The 20,486-nt window shown below is 39.1% G+C and overlaps 1 protein-coding gene across 14 annotated transcripts in view; it reads right to left on the bottom strand.

Annotated features, from left to right (window-relative positions):
* The window catches only part of MBTD1 (mbt domain containing 1), a 71,731-nt gene that overhangs the window by 20,156 nt on the left and 31,089 nt on the right, over positions 1–20,486 (bottom strand). For 9 of the 14 annotated variants that reach the window (XM_042917300.1, XM_042917305.1, XM_042917299.1 and 6 more), the window contains 5 exons: positions 15,680–15,819; positions 14,258–14,372; positions 11,714–11,799; positions 2,527–2,644; positions 51–185 (listed from right to left, as the gene is read on the bottom strand). In XM_042917300.1, coding sequence (XP_042773234.1) covers positions 51–185; positions 2,527–2,644; positions 11,714–11,799; positions 14,258–14,372; positions 15,680–15,819 — 594 coding nt within the window. Of the gene's footprint in view, positions 1–50; positions 186–2,526; positions 2,645–5,052; positions 5,170–11,713; positions 11,800–14,257; positions 14,373–15,679; positions 15,820–20,486 lie in introns of those variants that run through there. The other 5 variants (XM_042917297.1, XM_042917307.1, XM_042917295.1 and 2 more) reach the window with 4 other exon arrangements.

Below are 20,486 nucleotides of genomic sequence, written 5' to 3'. Positions count from 1 at the left end.
CATTAAAGTACATATGTTTCAATGACAGTGAGGGTAAATAGGCCACCTACTTCTGGGAGGGACGAGAGGTTTGCCACTGGCTGCACACCAACCAACGGGATGGATGTCAGAACCACAGATATTGCACCAGAAGTCCAGCCCAGAGTCATTTTCAAATCCTTCATATCTTAAAAGGGCATTGTAACCTGAAACCAACAAATCAATCACCACACAGTAAGAAAAATGGAATGGGATCAAACAGGACACAGCTGCTGGTAGTGGGTGTCAAGTGTCAGGGTGCACCTGCAACAGAACCACGTGCAGGGCGCGTTAACACACGGAGGGGCTGGGCCCTACCCCCAGGGATTCTGAGTGAGTCGATCTTGGGTAAGTCTGAGAACACGCATTTCTAACAAGTCCCCAGGTGAGGTACGATGCCAGTAGTTTAACTGTTTTCAGACATGGCTTCCCCCCTTAAATATTGAGTTCAATTTTACCCATAGTTTCTTAAATTTTCTAGAAAATAAATTCTTAGTGAAAACAAGGGTGGGAAAGTCCTACTAGAATATGTAGTTTTGAAAATAAATGAAAAAAGGTTATGGTTAAGTTAGGAAAATCTTGTCAAGACATCATAGAAATCCAGTCATTTCAAAGAAACTGCTTTGTCCAGCTGATTAGATGACCAATTATTTTGGGATGATTTGGATGTGGCTACCTCAAGAGCCCAAATTTTTCTGTCCTATTTATCTGGAAACAGAATGTGAAAATACTAAGTAAAAAAGTTCAATAAACACCAAAGAAAATATGTGAAATGACTTATTTCTTAGGAAGAACAAAAAGTGTATGATATATCCTATTTATAATTTAATAAACCTTCTGTTGGCAACATTACAGTTTAATTTAAGGCCCTCAGGGGAATAAAAAAGGCCCAACAAACTTATATTCCAGGCAGGGAGCTCAGTTCAGCAGCATTTTCACGTGTTAAGATCCATGGAGACAATTTATAGCATTAAACCTTTAGTTTCAAAATTCAACAATTTACAACATAATTCATGAGTTTGCCAACTGTTGCCGAGCTCTAGTTCATGATTAACATCAGGCTCGATTCTAAAACATCATTAAAGTGGCTTAAAATAAGATACATGGTGCAATGAGATAAAACAGAAATGTAAAATTGGAGATGGAAGGTAGAAATAATTCCTGGATATTAAACGCATTGATCTTTAGAGCTATTTAAATGCAACTAGCTTAAACATCTAGAACAGAAAGATTATGTTGTTTTAAATTATAGTATAGAGAATAATGCAAGATTTAGAGAAGGCTTAAACAGCCGGGGGAATGTTTCAAGGGAAAGGTGGGAATTGAACTGGGTAATATATTATGTTCAAAGGCACAGAGGTGACAATGTGTTCTATGAGGGAGGAGGGAGAGAACTAGCCTCATCGGGACATAGACAGCATTTATGGTGGGGAGCAACCAAAAATCTGGCTAGTGGTCTATGGTGCAACTCATCAATAACTGTAAATGCCAACCATCTTGATCCTTTAAGGACAAAGAAGCCATCAGAAGTGCTCGAGCAGAAAAACAGAAGATCATGTTTAGTAGATCAAGGCTGTCAGCAGTACATAGTGAGCAGTGGGCAGGGTGTTTGGGGGAGAATGGCTGGAGAGAAATAGGAAAAGTAGGATGCATAAGATATCGCTCACTAATTTAAGGACAACTTCTTATCTTTTGAATGGCTCTGCACCCCCACACGCCTGCCTGCCATAAAGTGCTACAGTGCCCCACCGCACCACTCACTGAGCACCTCATCATAAAGGTAGTCCGCGTTTGGCAGATATCAGGTCATGGAATAAACTAGGTTTTACACTTCTGCACATCACTGTGCATCATCTCTAACACAGTAGACACCTAATGCATTTATGTGATGAGCCAGAGGGTAACAAGGACTAGGGTACATGGAAAGCAGTGGGGGTGAAGAAAAAGAACCTAAGATGTATGAAATTATCAACACTAGTTTACTTTTGGGTTATGGACCTTACCACTTTTCTTAGCACTTCAGGTTTTTGTTACCTTTCAAAGTATTTCCCTATACCAGAGGTTGGCCCACAGATCTGGTCTACTGTCTGACGTGACGTGTTTTACACTCTGCCATCTAAGAATGGTTTTACATTTTTACTTTTATTGGTTTTACGTTTTTAAATGGTTGCATGTCTTGATACATGACAGTTCTATAAAATTCAAATTTCAGTGCTCATAAATAAAGTGTCACCAGCTCACAGCCACGCCTATTCATTTATGTATCGCTATGGCTGCTTTCATGCTACAACTGCACGGCGGAGTAACTGTGACAGAGATTGTACTGCCCACAAAGCTAAAAATATTTACCACCTGGCTTTTATAGAAGAAAATTTTTTTTTGCTAACCTCTGCCCTGTTATCATATTTATTATTTATTTGGCAACAATTGCAAAATTTACAAATACGCTTTCTTAAAAGTTACAGATATAATTGGCATTTTCGGGTAAATTATTACATGTGCTTTCACCTGCTAATTTTACAATTCCAGCAATCCAGAAGACTTTGGTAGGTAGGCTGCAGTCTGTATTGGGAACTTCTACTCTCACATTTTCTGAGATATCACCCCAGCAGGTCCCCATAGGTGCCTGTCATATAAAAATTATTCAATTATCATCTTATTAACATAAAGCCTAAAACACGTTATTTAAAATAAGCATTACCATCAATAACGGAAATATTAAATTAAAAATGCCATTTAATTCATTCATTTTTCTCTAAAAATATAATTGTTATTTCCCTTTTCACAGAATTCTTTTGGGAAAAAGCCAGTGTCAGGGGCAAGCTCAAGATGAAGAGAATTCACATATATTAAAATAGATCCACATTAACTTCAAAATCCAATACTGTTCTAATATAAGACTTGAACAGAAATTTTTATAAAAGCTGAATCACAAACTCAACAGATTTCACAGGATAAAGCCGATTTAAGAAACTTGTTATTTTTAATATACACTCAATGAATGCACTTTACCTCAACCTCTAATTTTAAAGGATCTGGCTAACGAGCAGAAAGAAAAATAATTCCAATCAGCATGTGGTTTCTATTAACAGGAGAAACAAAACTTATCTATATTTTCAACTTAAGTTAAATTCGTAAAACAGAAATAGAGTCTGTTAAAACAGGTATGGCAAAAACATTGGCTAAAGTTATTAAAAAAGGTGGAGTTGAAGAGTTTTTGGAGCTGCATACCGTGGTAAATTGTCAAGTAACTTATTATTTCTAAATTTCTCATGCAGGAATTACTACAAACAAGAGAAAACTTTCAATGTTAGAACTGGTAATCATTAGCCTCCACACCACATGGTTATGATGGGGACTCAGGAAACTGATTAAAAGAGCATCATGAAGAGACTTTCCCAAATCTACCATGTTCCCAAATTATAATTTCCATTACATTTTAATCCTTACAACTTGAGGCCATTTACAATTATTTGAAGTTTATGCAATAGCTAATTAAGTCAAATAAGTGAATTTAGGAATATAAATGCTGATAATATTAAATAGTCTCTGTGGCCTTGATAATTGGCTCCTCATTAAATATAACTTAGAACCCTGAACACAGAGAAAAGGACTGGGTGAGGTTATAAAAGACCTGATAATATGAACAAATCAGGAAAAGACAAAACAGCTTCAGAGCTCAAAGATGACTAAACAAAGACATCTACGAGTTACACGATCTAGCCAATTTGAACAGTGGGCAAATGTCTTCCATGCAAGGCTTCTTATACTTTGGTAGATGCCAACCCAATAGGAGGATTAGCCTAAAACAGTACTCAACCCCTATCCTCTCAACAGTTCTGACGTTTCTGAAGGAGAGGAAGAAGAGGTCAAATTAATACTGAACTAGAGTAAGTCTGGAAACCAAAGACAGAATCAAATTATGGTGATTACTTTAAGTAGCAAGCAATGAATATACCTTAGTAACTTGGAGACAGTGGCCTACCTCAAATATTTGTGATTCTGGAAGAGTACATGTAAACTATCTCCCTGAGCCGTGCAAAAATAAAACAATACATCCAATACGACTACCTCTTGCTGCTGTTTTTGAACTGAAAGACTGGACTCTTCAGGTTCTGCTATCTCCCCCTATATCATTCTAGACTGTAGGGCCATCCCTATTGCCAGCAGATACGATCAGAAAAGGAGAGGCTGGAAGGATGATAGGTAACGTGGATTAAGCTACGATATAGTAACACCAAGACCATGTATTCATTTCTGTGAGGAAGAACCAATTAGAGCAGATAGATGCAGCTAAATGTATGCACTAAATTAAGGTAGGGTATCAATCCCTCTTTGTTTGGCTGCCAAATCTTGTGGAATGGGTTTAGTTTTTGTTGAGAAGAAAGAAGCATGGTTATGCCGATAAGCTGGGGGTGAGGTTGGCACACTGTTAAGTGAATTTGGCATACAGCACTCCTCTTTGAGCTAGATATGACAATGTCATACCAACTTTTTTTTTTTTTCTCAGCCTTAACAATTGTTTGGAGAAAATAACTTTTAGTTACATTTTATTAAAGAAGATGAAGTGTCAATATATTGCTCACTTAAAAAATAGGTTAATATTCACTTTATTGGGGGATATTATGTTTTTGTCCCTACAGTCTGGATTGGTATAGGAGAAAGTAGCAGAAAGTGACATTTGTTCTTGCCTGTAAGGTTGTGGTTCTGCTAGGCCCTCTTAAACCAATCCATATGGTTCACTCTGAGAAACAAAACACGAAGAAACAAGAACAACAAACAAGAGCACCATAGTTACTACTACATAGTGTGTGCTCAACGTGTTGATATGATAAGGTAATTTCATAGATATATCTGCCCTTTTGTTTAAAATGAATACTCTTAAGTGTGGAAGACTAAATGACCCAGGGCTTGACAGCCATCTTCATCCAAGTCATCTGTCTTCTCTTGCTGGCAGGAGGGATACCTCTGAAAGTCTGGATTGGCATAGCATGAACTAGCAGAACCATAATTTACAGGTAACAACAAATTTACCTTCCAGACTCAGGACGAGAGGTCCACCTCAGGCTCCTCCCAAATCAGGAAGATCTGCTTCACCACTTCCTGCTCCAGGGCCACTCGTGAGGGCTATCTGGGAGCGACTCTCCTTCCCTGCAAGGTAAGCTGTCATCAGGTCCTGCAGGACATGGCCAAATCCACATGCTGAGGGCTCCCCAGCACAAATGAATGATAACCTACACCTGACTGTTGTCTGTCAAAAAACAATGGAGCGGGAAGTTTTATTTTCTGCACTTCAAGAACATTCCCAGATAGGCCAACAGCCCAGATGGCTAGTATTTAGACTTTCAGAGGGCTGATACACTGCCCATATATGATGTTTTATGGCAGAAATACAATTTCCCTCCACAGAACTGCCAACCTACTTTGATAACCGCCCACAAACTTCAACAAGTGGGCAGACGTTAGCCCTGAAATTGCACATAAGTAACCAAGAAAGAATCTGTCCCACTGATGGATGATATGGCAAATGTACAAAAAGCCACCACTGAAACATCTTAAGACTAACAGGCATGTGATTATTAAAGTTCATCTAGTACAGAAAGATGAAATACTGTTTGGCCAAAAAGGGGAGAAAACATTACTGGAAATTAACTGGAAGGAAATTAGAACTCCTGAATGCTGCTTGGCTGGAATTGGTAGGAGGTCGAAACAGGAAAAAAATTGTTCCCTCTTTCTCCAGAAAGTCCACTCACCTTTTGATTTGAGACCAGAATCTACTCTATGAGGTGGTGGCAGCAGCTGAGGGAAGGGTGCCAAGAGTATAAAAGGAAAATGGGATGCGTGGGGTAGAAGGTTAAGAATGGGAGAAGGCTATGAGTGTGTGAAAAGGGGTAGAAAGCAGTGACTGCTAATCTGAAAGGCATACAACAGTCCACAACTTAAAAAAAAATTATTAAACCAATACTGTTTAAGAATCAGGAGATCCCAACAGAAAAACAAGAGCCACTTTAGAAAACAGAGCAAAATTAAAATAATCTAGATTCTTTAGGCTTTCTTTAAAACATAAAAAACAGGTGAATTTTATAATACTAGAGCCCCCTGCTTTCCTGCAGAAACGCTACTTCGTGGCAACACCCACGACAGCTAAATCAGATGGAGCGCTAACAAGTACTGGGAACACACTGAAGTTTGATTTCCAGTAGGAAGAAATTCTGTGATCCCGGGTGACATACTGAAGGCTCTAACTTCAGTTAAAACGGACACGAATACTGGTCTCCAACTTTCAGGTAAGTCCTGGGTATGCGTAGTCAAGGCCAGGGAAAAAAGTCAAAAATAATTTTACTTGAAATGGATTATTTTAACTAATAAACACATACTTGAGAAGTTGAGAAGTGGATTATGAGTTTTTACGGTAAAGAAAAACTACCGTTGCTGTTCATACACAAACGAAGGACTTTCGCTTTTGACCTTAAAATACAAAAATATGCTTGTGATATATATTGCAAAGAAGTGTGAAGAAACACTTGTCTTCTCAAAACACCTGGCACACAGGTCAGGCGCCAGAGGATTAGAATAGAACACGTAAGTAATAGCAGGAATATCTGTGGAGGCAGGATGAACAAGCATAGTAAGCTCAGGTTTAAAGTGATTCCATGTATGTGTACAAAGGACCTTTTATTAAAAAAATCAAAACTGCAACTATTTTCAAGGGAGAAAAATGTAGGATGATTTTTGGTCTTAGTAAGGAGTCAACAAGACACCAGAGTACACAGTCCGGGTATCAAACGAAAGAAATCTTAAGTCTGTGAATATGTGTCTGAAGGACTGTGATGTGTATGTTTCACGACCACTTGGGATTAGTGCATTTTGGCTTGTGCTGTAGTGTCTAGGAAAGGAATGTGTTACTCGATTTTATAAGACAGATAATGGGAAACAGCACTGCTTCAATCTTAGACTACAGTCTTTAAAAAATTAAGAATGCTTTAAAGCTCAATGTTGTACATACACAGTGACCAACCGGAGGCTCTCTTGGTTTCAAACACAAATTACTAGAAGAAAATCACCTTGAATTTCATTAATGCCATGTACCTAACTGGCATGTGGTGCTGCAGTACCGTTTTGGGTTTTTCCACAGTTAGGATAGATACAGATACTGCTTTTAGGAGCTGTGAACCGGTAGGAAACAAAGGTAGGAAATACGTATCTGTATATCAGTCTCTGCCCCTGGTTCCTGGCACAGAGCTCTTAAAACCTTTGTAACTTCCTAAGTGGTAAGAGCACCACAAGCACCTTATGTTCTCACGTTTGGTCTCTGACCCTGGATCCCGACAAAGAGCTCCTAAATCCTTTGGAATCTCCTGAGTGATAGGAGCATCTTTTGTTCTAATGAGGAGACTCTGGGTAGGCTCCTAGATGGCCTCAGGATGTGGGCCGGTCACTAGAAAGACCGGGCTAGGAGTAGAAGCTTACAACTTTCAGCCCCAGTCCCCATCCTCCAGGAGAGGGTATGGAGACTGACTTCATGATTGATCATGCCTGTACGATGAAGCATTCATCAGAATCTCAAAATACAGGCTTCCCCTGCCATCTAAAAGTAGATAAAACCATAACTATAACCTTAAAAAAGCTGAAGAGGCATAATGTGAGGAAGCAGTAACATTCCCTAAAAGCAAAAATCCTTTTCTGATTTCGTTCTTAAGTGAAAAAACATACTAACGCAGGCCATTCGTAAAAGTAAAGTGGCATTAAGTCGACTTTTAAATGGCAAGAGAAATCTGTATATGGGATTCAGAGAGCTTCCAAGTTGGTGAGCATCTGGCAGTGCTGGGAGACGGATACGCCCAGAGAGGGTATGGAGGCTCTAGGTCCCTTCTCACAACCTCGCCTTACGTATCTTTTCATCTGGCTGTTCACCTGTATCCTTTATTATAACCTGTGTAATAAATGGGCAAATATTAAGTATTTGTTTTCCTGGGTGCTGTGAGCCATTCTACTGAATGGCTGGAATTACTGAACCCAAGAAGCAGGTCATGGGAACGCTGATTTAGAGCGTTCTGAGCTTCTGATTAGAGTCAGAAGCACAGGTAACAACCTAAAACTTTTGACTGGTATCTGAAGTGGGGGTAATCTCGTGGGACTGAGCCCTTAACTTGAGGGTGTGATGAACTCCAGGTAGACCACATCAGAAGTGAGCTGAATTTCAGATACCCAGCTGGTGTAAGAGAACTGCTTGATGTGTGGAAAACCTGCATATCTGGGGTCAGAAATATTATGTGGCGGTAGTGTGTGAGTAAAAGACAAACTATAAGAAAAGTGGTTTTCCTATAAGGGCTTAATTCAAAACCACATTAAAAAAATAAAATACTTTGCATTAGGAAAAGCAGGTTAAACCCCCACACTGAAATTATAATCCAGCTACTGAAAAAAGTAGCAAGAGTTTCATTTACAACAAGAGATGAATCAGATGAGCTAGATGATTTTTAAGACATTTTACAGTGTTGCGACATGATTTACGATTAATTAAAAGCGTTATTACATAATTCAGTGGTTTCCAACCTCAGAGACTGCCACGGAAGGGGAGAGCCCAGGATCAGGGGCCAAGGCTCTGGCCACCCCATCCCACTCTTGCTAGACCGACTGGTGCAGCTTCCTCTTATCCTACCTAGACTAAGGGAAAAGAGCAGTAATTCTGAAGCTTAAAAAAAAAAGAAAAAGTCTCACAACTACCAAACTTTCACCTAGACAAAATGAAAGATATTATTAGTAGACATATTTATAACAGTTGAGACTCAACTTCCATTGCTAATTATAAAAAATGCCAAACATCGCTGTAACTGAGGGCCTGAGTATAAACCACTGCATAATTACAGCAATTACCAAAGAGGACCCAGTCCTATGCTGTACTTTGCAGACACTTCGTTCTCAGAAGCTGAAAGACAGTGGAAAAGAGAATTCCTCTCTTGAAATCCTGTGATTTTAGAACAAATCACAATCATACTTAAGTGCCAGAAAATATAAAGTGTTTGTTTACCTGTGATCCTTACTCCAGATGAGGGTGGGTTGTGTTAGCGAAGCAAGGTAGTCAGGGCCCTGACACTGCTCCCACCCCTAATTCTTGGTTCATTCAGAACAGCTCTGCTTCCATGTTACACACTGGAGGTTTCTTAAAATTATTTTTTTTTAAGTTGATTTATTTATTTTTGAGAGAGAGAGAGAGAGAGAGCGTGCGCATGTGAGTGCACGCTGGGGAGGGGCAGAGAGGGGGGGAAGAGAGAGAGAATCCTAAGCAGGCTCCATGCTGAGATCAGCTTGGGGCTCAATCTCAACAACTCTGAGGTCGTGACCTGTGCCGAAATCAAGTCAGATGCTTTACGGACTGAGCCACCCAGGTGCCAAGTAAAATTATGTTTGAAAAAGAATCTTCTAGGAGCAGGAAAAGGCCCCCAACCTGTGCTTCAGTTGGGGATAAGGCAGATGCAGAGTCTGGAGGAAGTGGGCCCTACTGATGAACCAGTGTTAGGGTGGGCGGTCTGACTCTTCGCAGACTAGAGGGCGGATGAAAAAAGGCAGGGCCTTGTGTTCCCAGCAGCTCCTGGCAACAGACTTTCTAAAGCCAAAGCCAGTGACTCTCCTTGGAGATCTAGAAAACTATTTTTTTTTTTTCCCTAATATTTATTTATTTTTTGAGAGACGGAGACAGAATATGAGCAGGGGGAAGGGCAGAGAGAGAGAGGGAGTCACAGATTCAGAAGCAGGCTCCAGGCTCCCAGCTGTCAGCACAGAGCCTGACGCGGGGCTTGAACTCAAGAACCATGAGATCATGATCTGAGCCGAAGCAGGATGTTTAACCGACTGAGCCACCCAGGCACCCCTAGAAAACTATTCTGGGGAAGAACCAGGAAGCATCAGCTCTAAAGGATAAAATCAACTGTAGCATGAGGTCTGACATAAACCAAATGGCTTCAAGTGAAGATGCTGGTTAAGGCAATAAAGCAAAGTCATTTGTACTAAAATACACTCATAAATTACCAGTATTAGTTGCTTTTCTACTTGGTGAGAAAAAGGCAGTAAAGAAAGACAAGTGGAATAAGAAGACAATGGGGGACAGATGCTTTACTTCTGAGCTAGAGACAGGAGCCTGCATGGTATCATTCATAATACAGTGAAGGCTAGCTGCTCTAACCTATATGATGGAACATTTTAATCTTAACAGCAAAGTTGAAAACAAAATCAATTTTGTTATTATAAAGGAGATTTTCTTATAAGGAACTTTAATATAGTATTATTCAAAGACATGGGCATGAAATAAAATATGCTTTAAAAAAAATACCTTGACTACTTACATAACACAGCTTTACATGGTTTATGACAGCAAAACAGGAAAAAACCGAAATATTAAAGACAGGAAAAGAGATAAAGACTATTCAGAAAGAGACAGCAAAAGTTCCAGGTATTTGGGATAAAAGAGTTATTATAACAGAACTTAATCTGATTTTGAGCTTCTGAAAAGCAGAAAGAAATATAGAGAGAAGAGTTAAACATTTGTTTTGCTGTTCTCTTTAATGTTGCTGTTGCCATGTACGTAATGTATTTCACAAAGTGACACTACTATCCACATTATGTAAAGCAAATTATCTACTTTACACCACGATAAAGTATCTAAGATTCTACTTAGCTTGGTTCAGAGGGTCAGCATGCCACCACATAAGGGCTGAACACTTATGCTTTCAGGAAAGGAAACTAGCAAATTAATGAACTCAAGCTTTATTTTATATTTCTACCACTGATTTCATTAGCTCAGGCTTGATCAAGATCCTTTATTGGCCGTGAACAAATAAAAATTCACTTGGGTTTCCACAGCAAGAACTCAAGGTCACTTGTCCACATGCTGTTATTTAAAAGTAAAGTGCTAACTTAACAAAATGTTCAGTATAAACAAAATTTCATTCATTCATTTTCCAAATTCTCTTTTCTTTTTGTACACAGTCAGTAGCAGATAGAACCTTTAAATACAAATTAAACTTGTAGAAAGGTACAAAAACGTATGGGAGAGAATCACAAATAATTGAATAAAAAGGAAGAGGATCAAAAGGAACGAACCTACTATCAGATAAAATTTTTAACATAATTCTGAATTACAACATATACTCTCTAAGAATCTACTTGCTAAAAAGAATATCCTGCAAAGGGGTTTCCACGATATATCATGTATTTCAGCCCACAATACTATGCTTCTAATAGTTCTTTTTTTGTTTTTCTGATTTTACCCTTGAGGACAAAACATAACTGGAAGAAAGATCCCTCCCTTTCTGAATTATCAGGTCAGATCACAAAGATTTAGGTAACATGCACGATGGATGCTTTGTGTTACACTGAACCACGTGACATTGCCAATACACATGATATACAAAACCAGCACTGGATATGGTTCAACTTAATATGAAAATTGGAGGAGACTAGTACTTTTCCCTATTCAAATAATTTCAAATTGTAATTTCTTTATAGGACGCGTTTACTTGTACAATCTCTACAAGTTATTACTAGGTACTAATAAGTATTATTTAAAAATTAGCACTTTTATGACAATGTCTAAAAAAAGAGATCTTCTAAAGGTAAGATGCTTAGGTGTTACTGTACCTTCAGATTTAAACAATGACAATGCATTTCAGTACAAGGTGAGAAATTCCATACTCACATGTTTAAAGCAGGTAACTGGAGCTGCTATAAAGCTATTGCTGTTGATGTAGTTACCCCAGCTGAAGCCTTCCATGGAGACTGCTGCTGAAAAAAAATAAATTTAGATCTATTACAATGCTCAAATCTTTTATTTATGAGAAAATGTGAAATGACATAAAACTAACGTATCATTTGGAGCACCTGGGTGGTTCAAGTGAGTTAACGGTCTCTTGGTTTTGGCTCAGGTCACAATCTCACGGAGAGATTGAGCCCCATGTTGGGTTCTGTGCGCAGCACAGAGCCTTCCTGGGATTGTTCTTTCTCCCTCTCTGTCTGCCCCTCCCCTGTTCTCTCTCTCTCTCAAAATAAATAAGTAAACTTAGAGAAAAAATAACATCATCTTGCAAGTTTTCTTTTCTCCTACAAAATTTTAAGAACTTTTCTAAATAAACATGAACTTTCACATAGATCATATTTGAAAACTAATATTAGCTTAAGTCTTCCATGTTCTAAGCAGCAAAGAACAGCTGAGCGCAGAACTGTTCAGAATAAGAAACACTACCATGGCTGCTTTTGGGTTTTTATTCCCATGTAGCTTTTACTGTGCATCTCAATGAGATTTCTTTCTTTTTTTTTTTTTTTTTTTTGAAGTGTTTTTTTGGGGGGCACCTGGGTGGCTCAGTTGGTTAACCATTTGACTCTTGATTTTGGCTCAGGTGATGATCTCAGGGTCATGAGATGGGAGTCCTACAAAGGGCTCTGTGCTGGGCATGGAGCTTACTTAAGATTCTTAAGATTCTTTCTCTCCCTTTCTCCATGTCTTTTTTATAAAGTTTTATAAAAGTTTATTTATTTATTTTTGAGAGCGAGCATGAGCGAACATGAGTGGGGGAGTAGCAGAAAGAGAGAGAGAGAGAGAGAGAGAGAGAGAGAGAGAGAATCCCAAGCAGGCTCTGCACTGTCAGCGGAGAGCACAACATAGGGCTTGAACCCACGAACCATGAGATCACAACCTGAGCTGAAATCAAGAGTCAGACACTTAACTGACTGAGCCACCCAGGCTTCCCCAAAATTTTAAGTAATCTCTACACCCAATGTGGGGGTCGAACTCATGATCCTGAGACGAATAGTTGCCACTCTTCTGACTAAGGCAGCCAGGTGCCCCTTTCAGTGAGATTTCTCTCCAGTATCTGCCACTAATACCTTACCTTCACTAGGGTTTTTCATTGCTTCAGTCCCTACTATACTTCCTTGCTTCTGCCTTCCTGTTAAGAATCTTCTATCAGGGGCCCTAGATGGCTTAGTCAGTTAAGTGTCCGGCTCTTGGCTTTGGCTCAGATCATATCTCGTGGTTTGTGAATTTGAGGCCCCTGGCAGGTGCCGCACTGACAGCACAAAGCCTGCTTGGGATTCTCGCTCTCTGCCCCTCCCCCACTTGTGCTCTCTCTCTCTCTCTCTCAAAATAAACTTAAAAAAATCATTAGAAATGATCCTTTCTCAATCTCTTCCTTTTATGACTCTCATCTCCCCACTACCTTTGAAGCCTGCTAAACGTCCTTTCATTTTGCTTATTATCTTCATAATGCTCCCCACCAGCCACAGCATAGAAGTGGAACACAGAAAATAACCAAATAAAAAATGTTTTTGAAATTATTATTTAAAAAAAAATTTTTTTTGATGTTTATTTATTTTTGAGAGAGAGGGCTAGCGAGGAGGGGAAGGGCAGAGAGAGAGGAGAGAGAGAATCCCAAGCAGGCTCTGTGTTGTCAGCAAGGAGTCTGATGTGGGGATCGATCTCACAAACTCTGACATCGTGACCTAGGCTGAAAGCAAGAGCCAGACGCTCAACTGACTGTGCCACTCAGGCACCCCAGAATTATTTTTTTATTTATTTTTGAGAGAGACAGGTGTGAGCAGGGGAGGGGCAGCGAGAGAGGGAGACACAGGATCTGAAACAGGCTCCAGGCTCTGAGCTGCTGGCACAGAGCCTGACGCAGGGCTCGAACTCACTAACCATGAGATCATGACCTGAGCCAAAGCTGGATGCGTAACCAACTGAGCCACCTAGGTGGCCCCCCAATAAAATACGTTAAGGATATTGCCACAAGCACTGTGAAACTGCCAACACAATTACTCTCTTCTAGAATTATTTGTGTATTTATTTATTTTTATGAAGTTTATTTGAAAGAGAGAGAGACAAGGCGAGCAGGGGTAAGGCAGAGAGAGAGAGAGAGAGAGAGAGAGAGAGAGAGAGAGAGAGAGAGAGAGAATCCCAAGCAGGCTCTGAGCTGCCAGCGCAGAGCCCACTGTGGGGCTTGAACTCTGAAACCGTGAGGTCATGACCTGAGCCAAAATCAAGAGTTGGACGCTTAACCGACTAAGCCACCCAGGTACCCCTAGAATAAATTACTGAAACCAAAACCATCATCAGGAAGCCTAATGTCATAATGTACTAGTAGGACAGAGAAATAGCTTAGTTAACAAAATTCAAAATTTAAATGTTGACTAAAACTAGGCGAATCATTATCAAACATTTCACTTCTACTATATTCACCAATATTACCTGCTTTAGTCTTTGCTTGATTTTGCAAGGTAGCTTGATACTGAGCATATGCAGCTAGTTTAGCAACTAAAGGTTGTTTCTGAAGAACTTTTGCTTTCTTTGTTGGAGGCTTACCCTAAAACAAGAAGAGTTAAGTAAATAGGATTCTTTTTCATTCATCCCCCTCCACCGAAAAAATTAACTTGATCGCATACTACTCATTCTGCTTAAGTAAACATCAAGGGTTTAGAAAATTATTAAAGCAGAGGAAACATACAAGGAATTTTAACATGAGAACTGTTTTTTGGAGTTCTGCTACAATGTAGACATCTATTATGGGTAGCAGAGCTGGCACAGACTAAAACAGCAATATGCAAATTAATATGTTAATAAAAAATTATATCCCATAAGATGTTAAAATATAGGCTGTGGTGGATACTTGATTCCTTCTTATACTAGATAAAACCAGTGGTTATTCACTCATGCAGGTTGCCAAGCATTGCTATTTTTATGGTAAGAGAAGATAATTTAATGTTTAAAGAGCAAGTGACTGAGGTTTATACCTTTAGTGCTAACGCAAAAGATCAATGACAAAATGATCATGGGCCAAATTCACAGTGTGACAAACTGCCATCCATTTGGGTACAGACCACTGCTCAGGATCTTAGGTACTGTCTATCTGAAATATAGAAATACATCTAAGTGATGTATTTCCTTAATTTGGGGAATTTTTATAAATCCTTTCAGTGTTATGTAAGGATCACAATCAATTACAGGAGAATAAGAAAAATGTGATCACTCAAATAAAATATATTACAAAAATCAGTTAAATGCCCTTAAAAACAGTTTATATGCTACAATAGTTAACAACTTAGTCAAATGGTCGAATCTCCATTTTGTATTGTAGGCATTGATGTACATTTAAAGAAAGATGATTTTCTTTTTATACCATGAACGTTTTCAAAAAGGTTAGTTGGATTAACCAAACACAATCGTTCAAGGTATCAAATAGGCTGCAATCAAAAGTACAAAGCAGATATGATGGAGAAGTAGAACCACAGGGTATATCATTTCCCCCCAAATGCTGCATTGATTCTACCTTGATGTTAACTCAAAAGGAAACCAGGGGGGAAAAATGGCTTCAATTTCTGTATATAACAAGGTGTTTATTATATTTATACTTATTTAGAAAAAGAGTGTTTTTAATTCACTTAAACAGTTTCATCGTTTACTTTGGATAGTATGCCTTGTCTATTATAATAGCTGTTCAATTTTACAGGCTGAACAAACTTTGGGGATCACGTATTTCTGAAAAAATGTGGGGTATAAAATGGTAACTGGCCAACTGGGTAGAAGTGGAGTGCAGTGAATCACAATCCAATGACAGATAAACAGTGAAAGCCATAGAAATAACAGATATAAAGAAGAAGAAGGTTTCTGTACCGTTACCTGAAGTCTGGCCAAAATGCTTGCCTTCTTGGAGTTTGACGAATAGCTTCTTGAACATGAAACACTACAGAAACGCTTTGTTTTGGAGTAAAAAGCATCTCGCACACCAACCATCCCACACATTTCGCAGGTAGCTAATTAAGAGAACAAAAACAATGGTGTTATTATGATCATATAATAAAACCAATTTTTATCTAACAGTTTAATAATTACTTAAGTGTTAATTTAAATATTTGCCTTCTAACAGAAAATTTCTTCTGTTATACAAACGACAGAAAAGCCCACACAAAAGTTAGAGAAAATACTGGTATGATGCCATGGCCATGGCTCCAGAGGGTCTGACCGCAGCTCAAGGTTTAACAGAGGGTCTAAGCCCACAAACAAATCAGATTCAACTTACATTTCCTTAGTGCTCACTGTGTGCCAGGCATTTTCCTATACATTAAGAGCTCCAGCCTTTGAAAGGATTATAAACAAAAGAGGAAAAGAAGTGCAATGCAGCTAAGGAGTAACACAAAGGGCAAGCTAAAAAGAGCCAAGTCTTGGGAAAATGTTAAGGGTCATACAAAGATTCTTTCAAGTTATGTTCAGAGGACAAGGAGGAAAGGAGAGGGTCAAAGCCTGAGGTAGGTGCTTGATTACTCACTGATAACAGAGGAAAACAAAACCCTATTAATGTGCCTCTTTTGTAAATTAGCATAATAGACAATGATCTGAAAGGCAGAATTAGAAGAAGGGTCACAAGAACTGAAGTTCAGAATAGGTAAACAGATATATACGTGGGACTGGGACTGCTAGGTCATGACAGTTCTATTTTTAATTTTTTGGGGAACTGCCATATGGTGTTCCATAACGGATATACCAATTTACATTCCCACCAGCAGTATATAAGAGTTCCCTTTTTTCCACATCCTTACCAACATTATCTCTTATCTTTTTTTTTTTTAATTTTTTTTTTTTAACGTTTATTTATTTTTGAGACAGAGAGGGACAGAGCATGAACAGGGGAGGGGCAGAGAGAGAGGGAGACACAGAATCTGAAACAGGCTCCAGGCTCTGAGCTGTCAGCACAGAGCCCGACGCGGGGCTCGAACTCATGGACCGTGAGATCATGACCTGAGCCGAAGTCGGACGCTTAACCCAGGTGCCCCTCTCTTATCTTTTTGATAATAGCAATCACAATAGGTGTAAGGTGGTATCTCATTGTGGTTTTGATGGGTATTTCCCTGATGATCAGTGTTGTGGAACACCTTTTCATGTACCTGTAGGCCAATTGTATGTCTTCTTAGGAAAAATGTCTACTCAGGTCTTTTTCACTTAGATTATTTGTTTTTTTGCTACTGAGTTGTAGGAGTTCTTTATCAGACATGGTTTGCAAATACTTTTTCCCATTCTGTAGGTTGGCTTTTCAATTTATTGTTTCCATTGCCGCGCAGACCTCTTTAGTTTGACGTAGGCCCATTTGTTTTTGTTCTCTTATCCAAGGAATCACTACAAGACCAGTGTCAAAAAGCTTTCTCCTATGTTTTCTTCTAGTTTTATATTTCTAGGTTTTACACTGAAGTCTAATCCATTTTTTAAATTCTTTTTGTTCTTTTTAAAGTTTATTTATTTTGAGAGAGAGGGGAGAGAGAATCCCAAGTAGGCTCTGCACTGTCAGCGCAGAGCCCAATGTGGGGCTCAAACCCACAAACCAGGAGATCATGAACTGAGCTGAAACCAAGAGTTGGCCCTTAACCAACTGAGCCACCCAGGTGCCCCTAAGTCTAATCCATTTTAAGTTAATTTTTGTTGAGTGGTGTAAGACAAGGATCCATTTTCATTCTTTTGCATGTGCATATCCAGTTTTGCCAACACCCTTTATTAAAGAAACTGTCCTTGCCCTATTCTGCATTCTTGGTGCCCTTGTCAAAAATTAGTTGACTGTAAATCAGTATCTTGAACAGATATCTGAATTCCCATGTTCACTCCAGCATTAGTCACAAGAGCCAAGAAAATGCAAACACTTAAATGTCCTTTGATAGCTGAATGGATGCATAAAGTGTGATATATATATACATATATGAAGTATTATTCATTGTAGTGGAATATTATGCATCCACAAAAAAGAAGGAAATCCTGGCACTGTGACAACACGGTTGAACCTGGAGGGCAGGGCATATGCTAAGTGAAATACTGTATGGGATCATTTTCATGTGGAATCCTTAATTAAAAAAAAAAAAAAAAAAAAAAAAAAAAGCCGATTTCATAGAAACAGAAAACAGAATGGTGATTGCCAGGGATTGGGGGGAGGGGGACAGGTAGGTCAAAGGGTACGACATTTTAGTTATAAGAAGAGTAAATTATGAGACTCTAACATACAGCATGGTAACTACAGTTAATAATACTGTACTGCATACTAGGAAGTTGCTGAGAGTAGATACTGTGTTCTTCCCCACCACCCCAACACAAAGAGTTAACTATGTGAAACCATGGGTATTATTTATCTCAATCTTGGTAATCATCCCACAATGTATATCAAATCATCACACTGTACATGTTAAACATATGCAACTCTCTTTGTCAATTATTCCTGAGAAGAGTTAGGAAAAAACAAAAAACAAAAAATAAAACACCAGAAAGTAACAGAGCGAAAAACTGCCGGAGTGGGCTCAAATCTCCACCCAAACAGTTAAACTTAGAAGGGCTTATAGTTTTAACCAGTACTTATAAATCTATTGAGAAATCATGAAAGAAAGGTACCACAGGATTAGAGATGAAGAAAGGGTGTTTAAGGAGAGAAAAAACTGAATGGTTTTCTGTTGAAAAAGTTACAGGGGTGCCTGGGTGGCTCAGTCGGTTGAGCATCCAATTCTTGATTTTGGCTCAGGTCACGACTTCAGGGTTCATGAGATGGAGCCCCTGCGTTGAGTTCTGTGTGGATAGCACGGAGGCTACTTGGGTTTCTCTTTCTCTCTTTCTCTCTCTCTCTCTCTCTCTCTCTCTCTCTCTCTCTCTCTCTCTCTCTCTCTGCCCCAACCCTGCTGGCACACACGTCCTCTCTCTCTCAAAATAAATAAGCATTTAAAAAAAAGGAGGGGCTCCTGGGTGGCTCAGTCTGTTGAGCGTCCGACTTCGGCTCAGGTCAAGATCTCGCGGTCTGTGAGTTTGAGCCCCACGTCGGGCTCTGTGCTGACAGCTCAGAGCCTGGAGCCTGTTTCAGATTCTGTGTTTCCCTCTCTCTCTCTGCCCCTCCCCCGCTATTGCTCTGTCTCTCTCTGTCAAAAATAAGTAAGCATTAAAAAAAAAGTTTAAAAAAAAGGAGAAAGAGTTATAGAACAGATTAAAAAGGTCTGTGACCATCTAGCTAAAGAAGCTGTGACCCAAAGGGGATAGTGTATCTTTGGCTCCACCAGGGCAGGGACTATTCTATATTGTTTTATCTCTGTATCTCTAGTATTTAAAACAGAGCCTGGCACATATAAAGCTTCAATAAACCTTATTTCCTTTTGTTATAATATTACTGGACTGGTATAACTAAACCATGGCAAGAGTAAACAATCGACCCTTGAACAACAGGGGTTTTGAACTGCATGGGTCCATCTATATGTGGGTTTTTTCCAATAAATAAGATACAGTGTTGTCAATGTGTTTTCCCTCTTACGATTTTCCTAAAAATATTTTTTCTTTACCTTACTCTACTGTAAGAATAGATTAAATAATACAAAAAACAAACAAAATATCATGTGTTAATCGACTATTAGTGTTACCAACAGTGGGCTATTAGTAATTAAGTTTTTGTTTATTTATTTTGAGAGAGAGAGAGAGAGAGAGAGAGAGAGAGGGAGAGAGAGAGAACCCCAAGGAGATTCCACGCTCTGTGCTAACTCAAATGCCATGCTAGATCTCATGACTGTGAGATCATGACCTGAGCAGAAATCAAGGGTCAGACACCTTTCTAAAAAATATTTTTTATTTATTTTGAGATAGAGAGCACAAGCAAGGGAGGGGCAGAGAGAGAGGGAGAGAGAGAATCAGCACAGAGCCTGATACACGGCATGAACTTAGAAACCATAACTTGAGCTGAAATCAAGAGTTGGATGCTTAAAGGGCTGAGCCACCCAGGTGCCCCTAGTAATTAAGTTTTTGGGGAGTCAGAAGTTACACATAGATTTTCAACTGCATGGGAGATTGGCATTTCTAACCTATGTTGTTTGAGGGTCAACCATATATTAATAGGAGTTAATATGGGTTTTAAAAAAAAATTTTTTTTTTTAGGAGTTAAAACATTTGATAAAATCTCTCATGCAGCTTTGTCAATAAAGATTGAGAAATTTAAGGTCCTGATAAGTGAGTAGAAACTTTTTTTTTGTTTTTTTAATGTTTATTTATTTATTTATTTAGAGAGAGAGCAGGGGAGGGACAGAGAAAGAGGGAGACAGAGAATCCCAAGCAGGCCCAGCAGTGTCAGCACAGAGCCCAACGTGGGGCTCAAACCCATGAACCGTGAGATCATCACCTGTGCTGAACCCAAGACTCGGACTCTTAATCAGCTGAGCCACCCTGGGGTCCCAAGGAATTTTTTTTCTTTTAAAGTTTATTTATTTATTTACTTTTCAGTAATCTCTGCATGCAACTTGGGGCTTGAACTCACGACCCTGAGATCAAGAGGTGCACGCTCTTCCAAGTGAGTCAGCCAGGTGCCCCAATAATGGGAAGTATTTTGACACAGCCTACAAGATTCTGTACCAGGCCCTGTGCTGTTCAACTTTTTAAGACTAGAATACCTCCAGGGCATTATTATCAAATCTGCAAATGACAT

Source organism: Panthera leo, chromosome E1 (assembly GCF_018350215.1).
Source record: "Panthera leo isolate Ple1 chromosome E1, P.leo_Ple1_pat1.1, whole genome shotgun sequence".
Lineage (NCBI taxonomy): Eukaryota > Metazoa > Chordata > Mammalia > Carnivora > Felidae > Panthera > Panthera leo.
The sequence above is the reverse complement of the archived record's forward strand: the minus strand, read 5'-3'. Positions and strand labels throughout refer to the sequence as shown.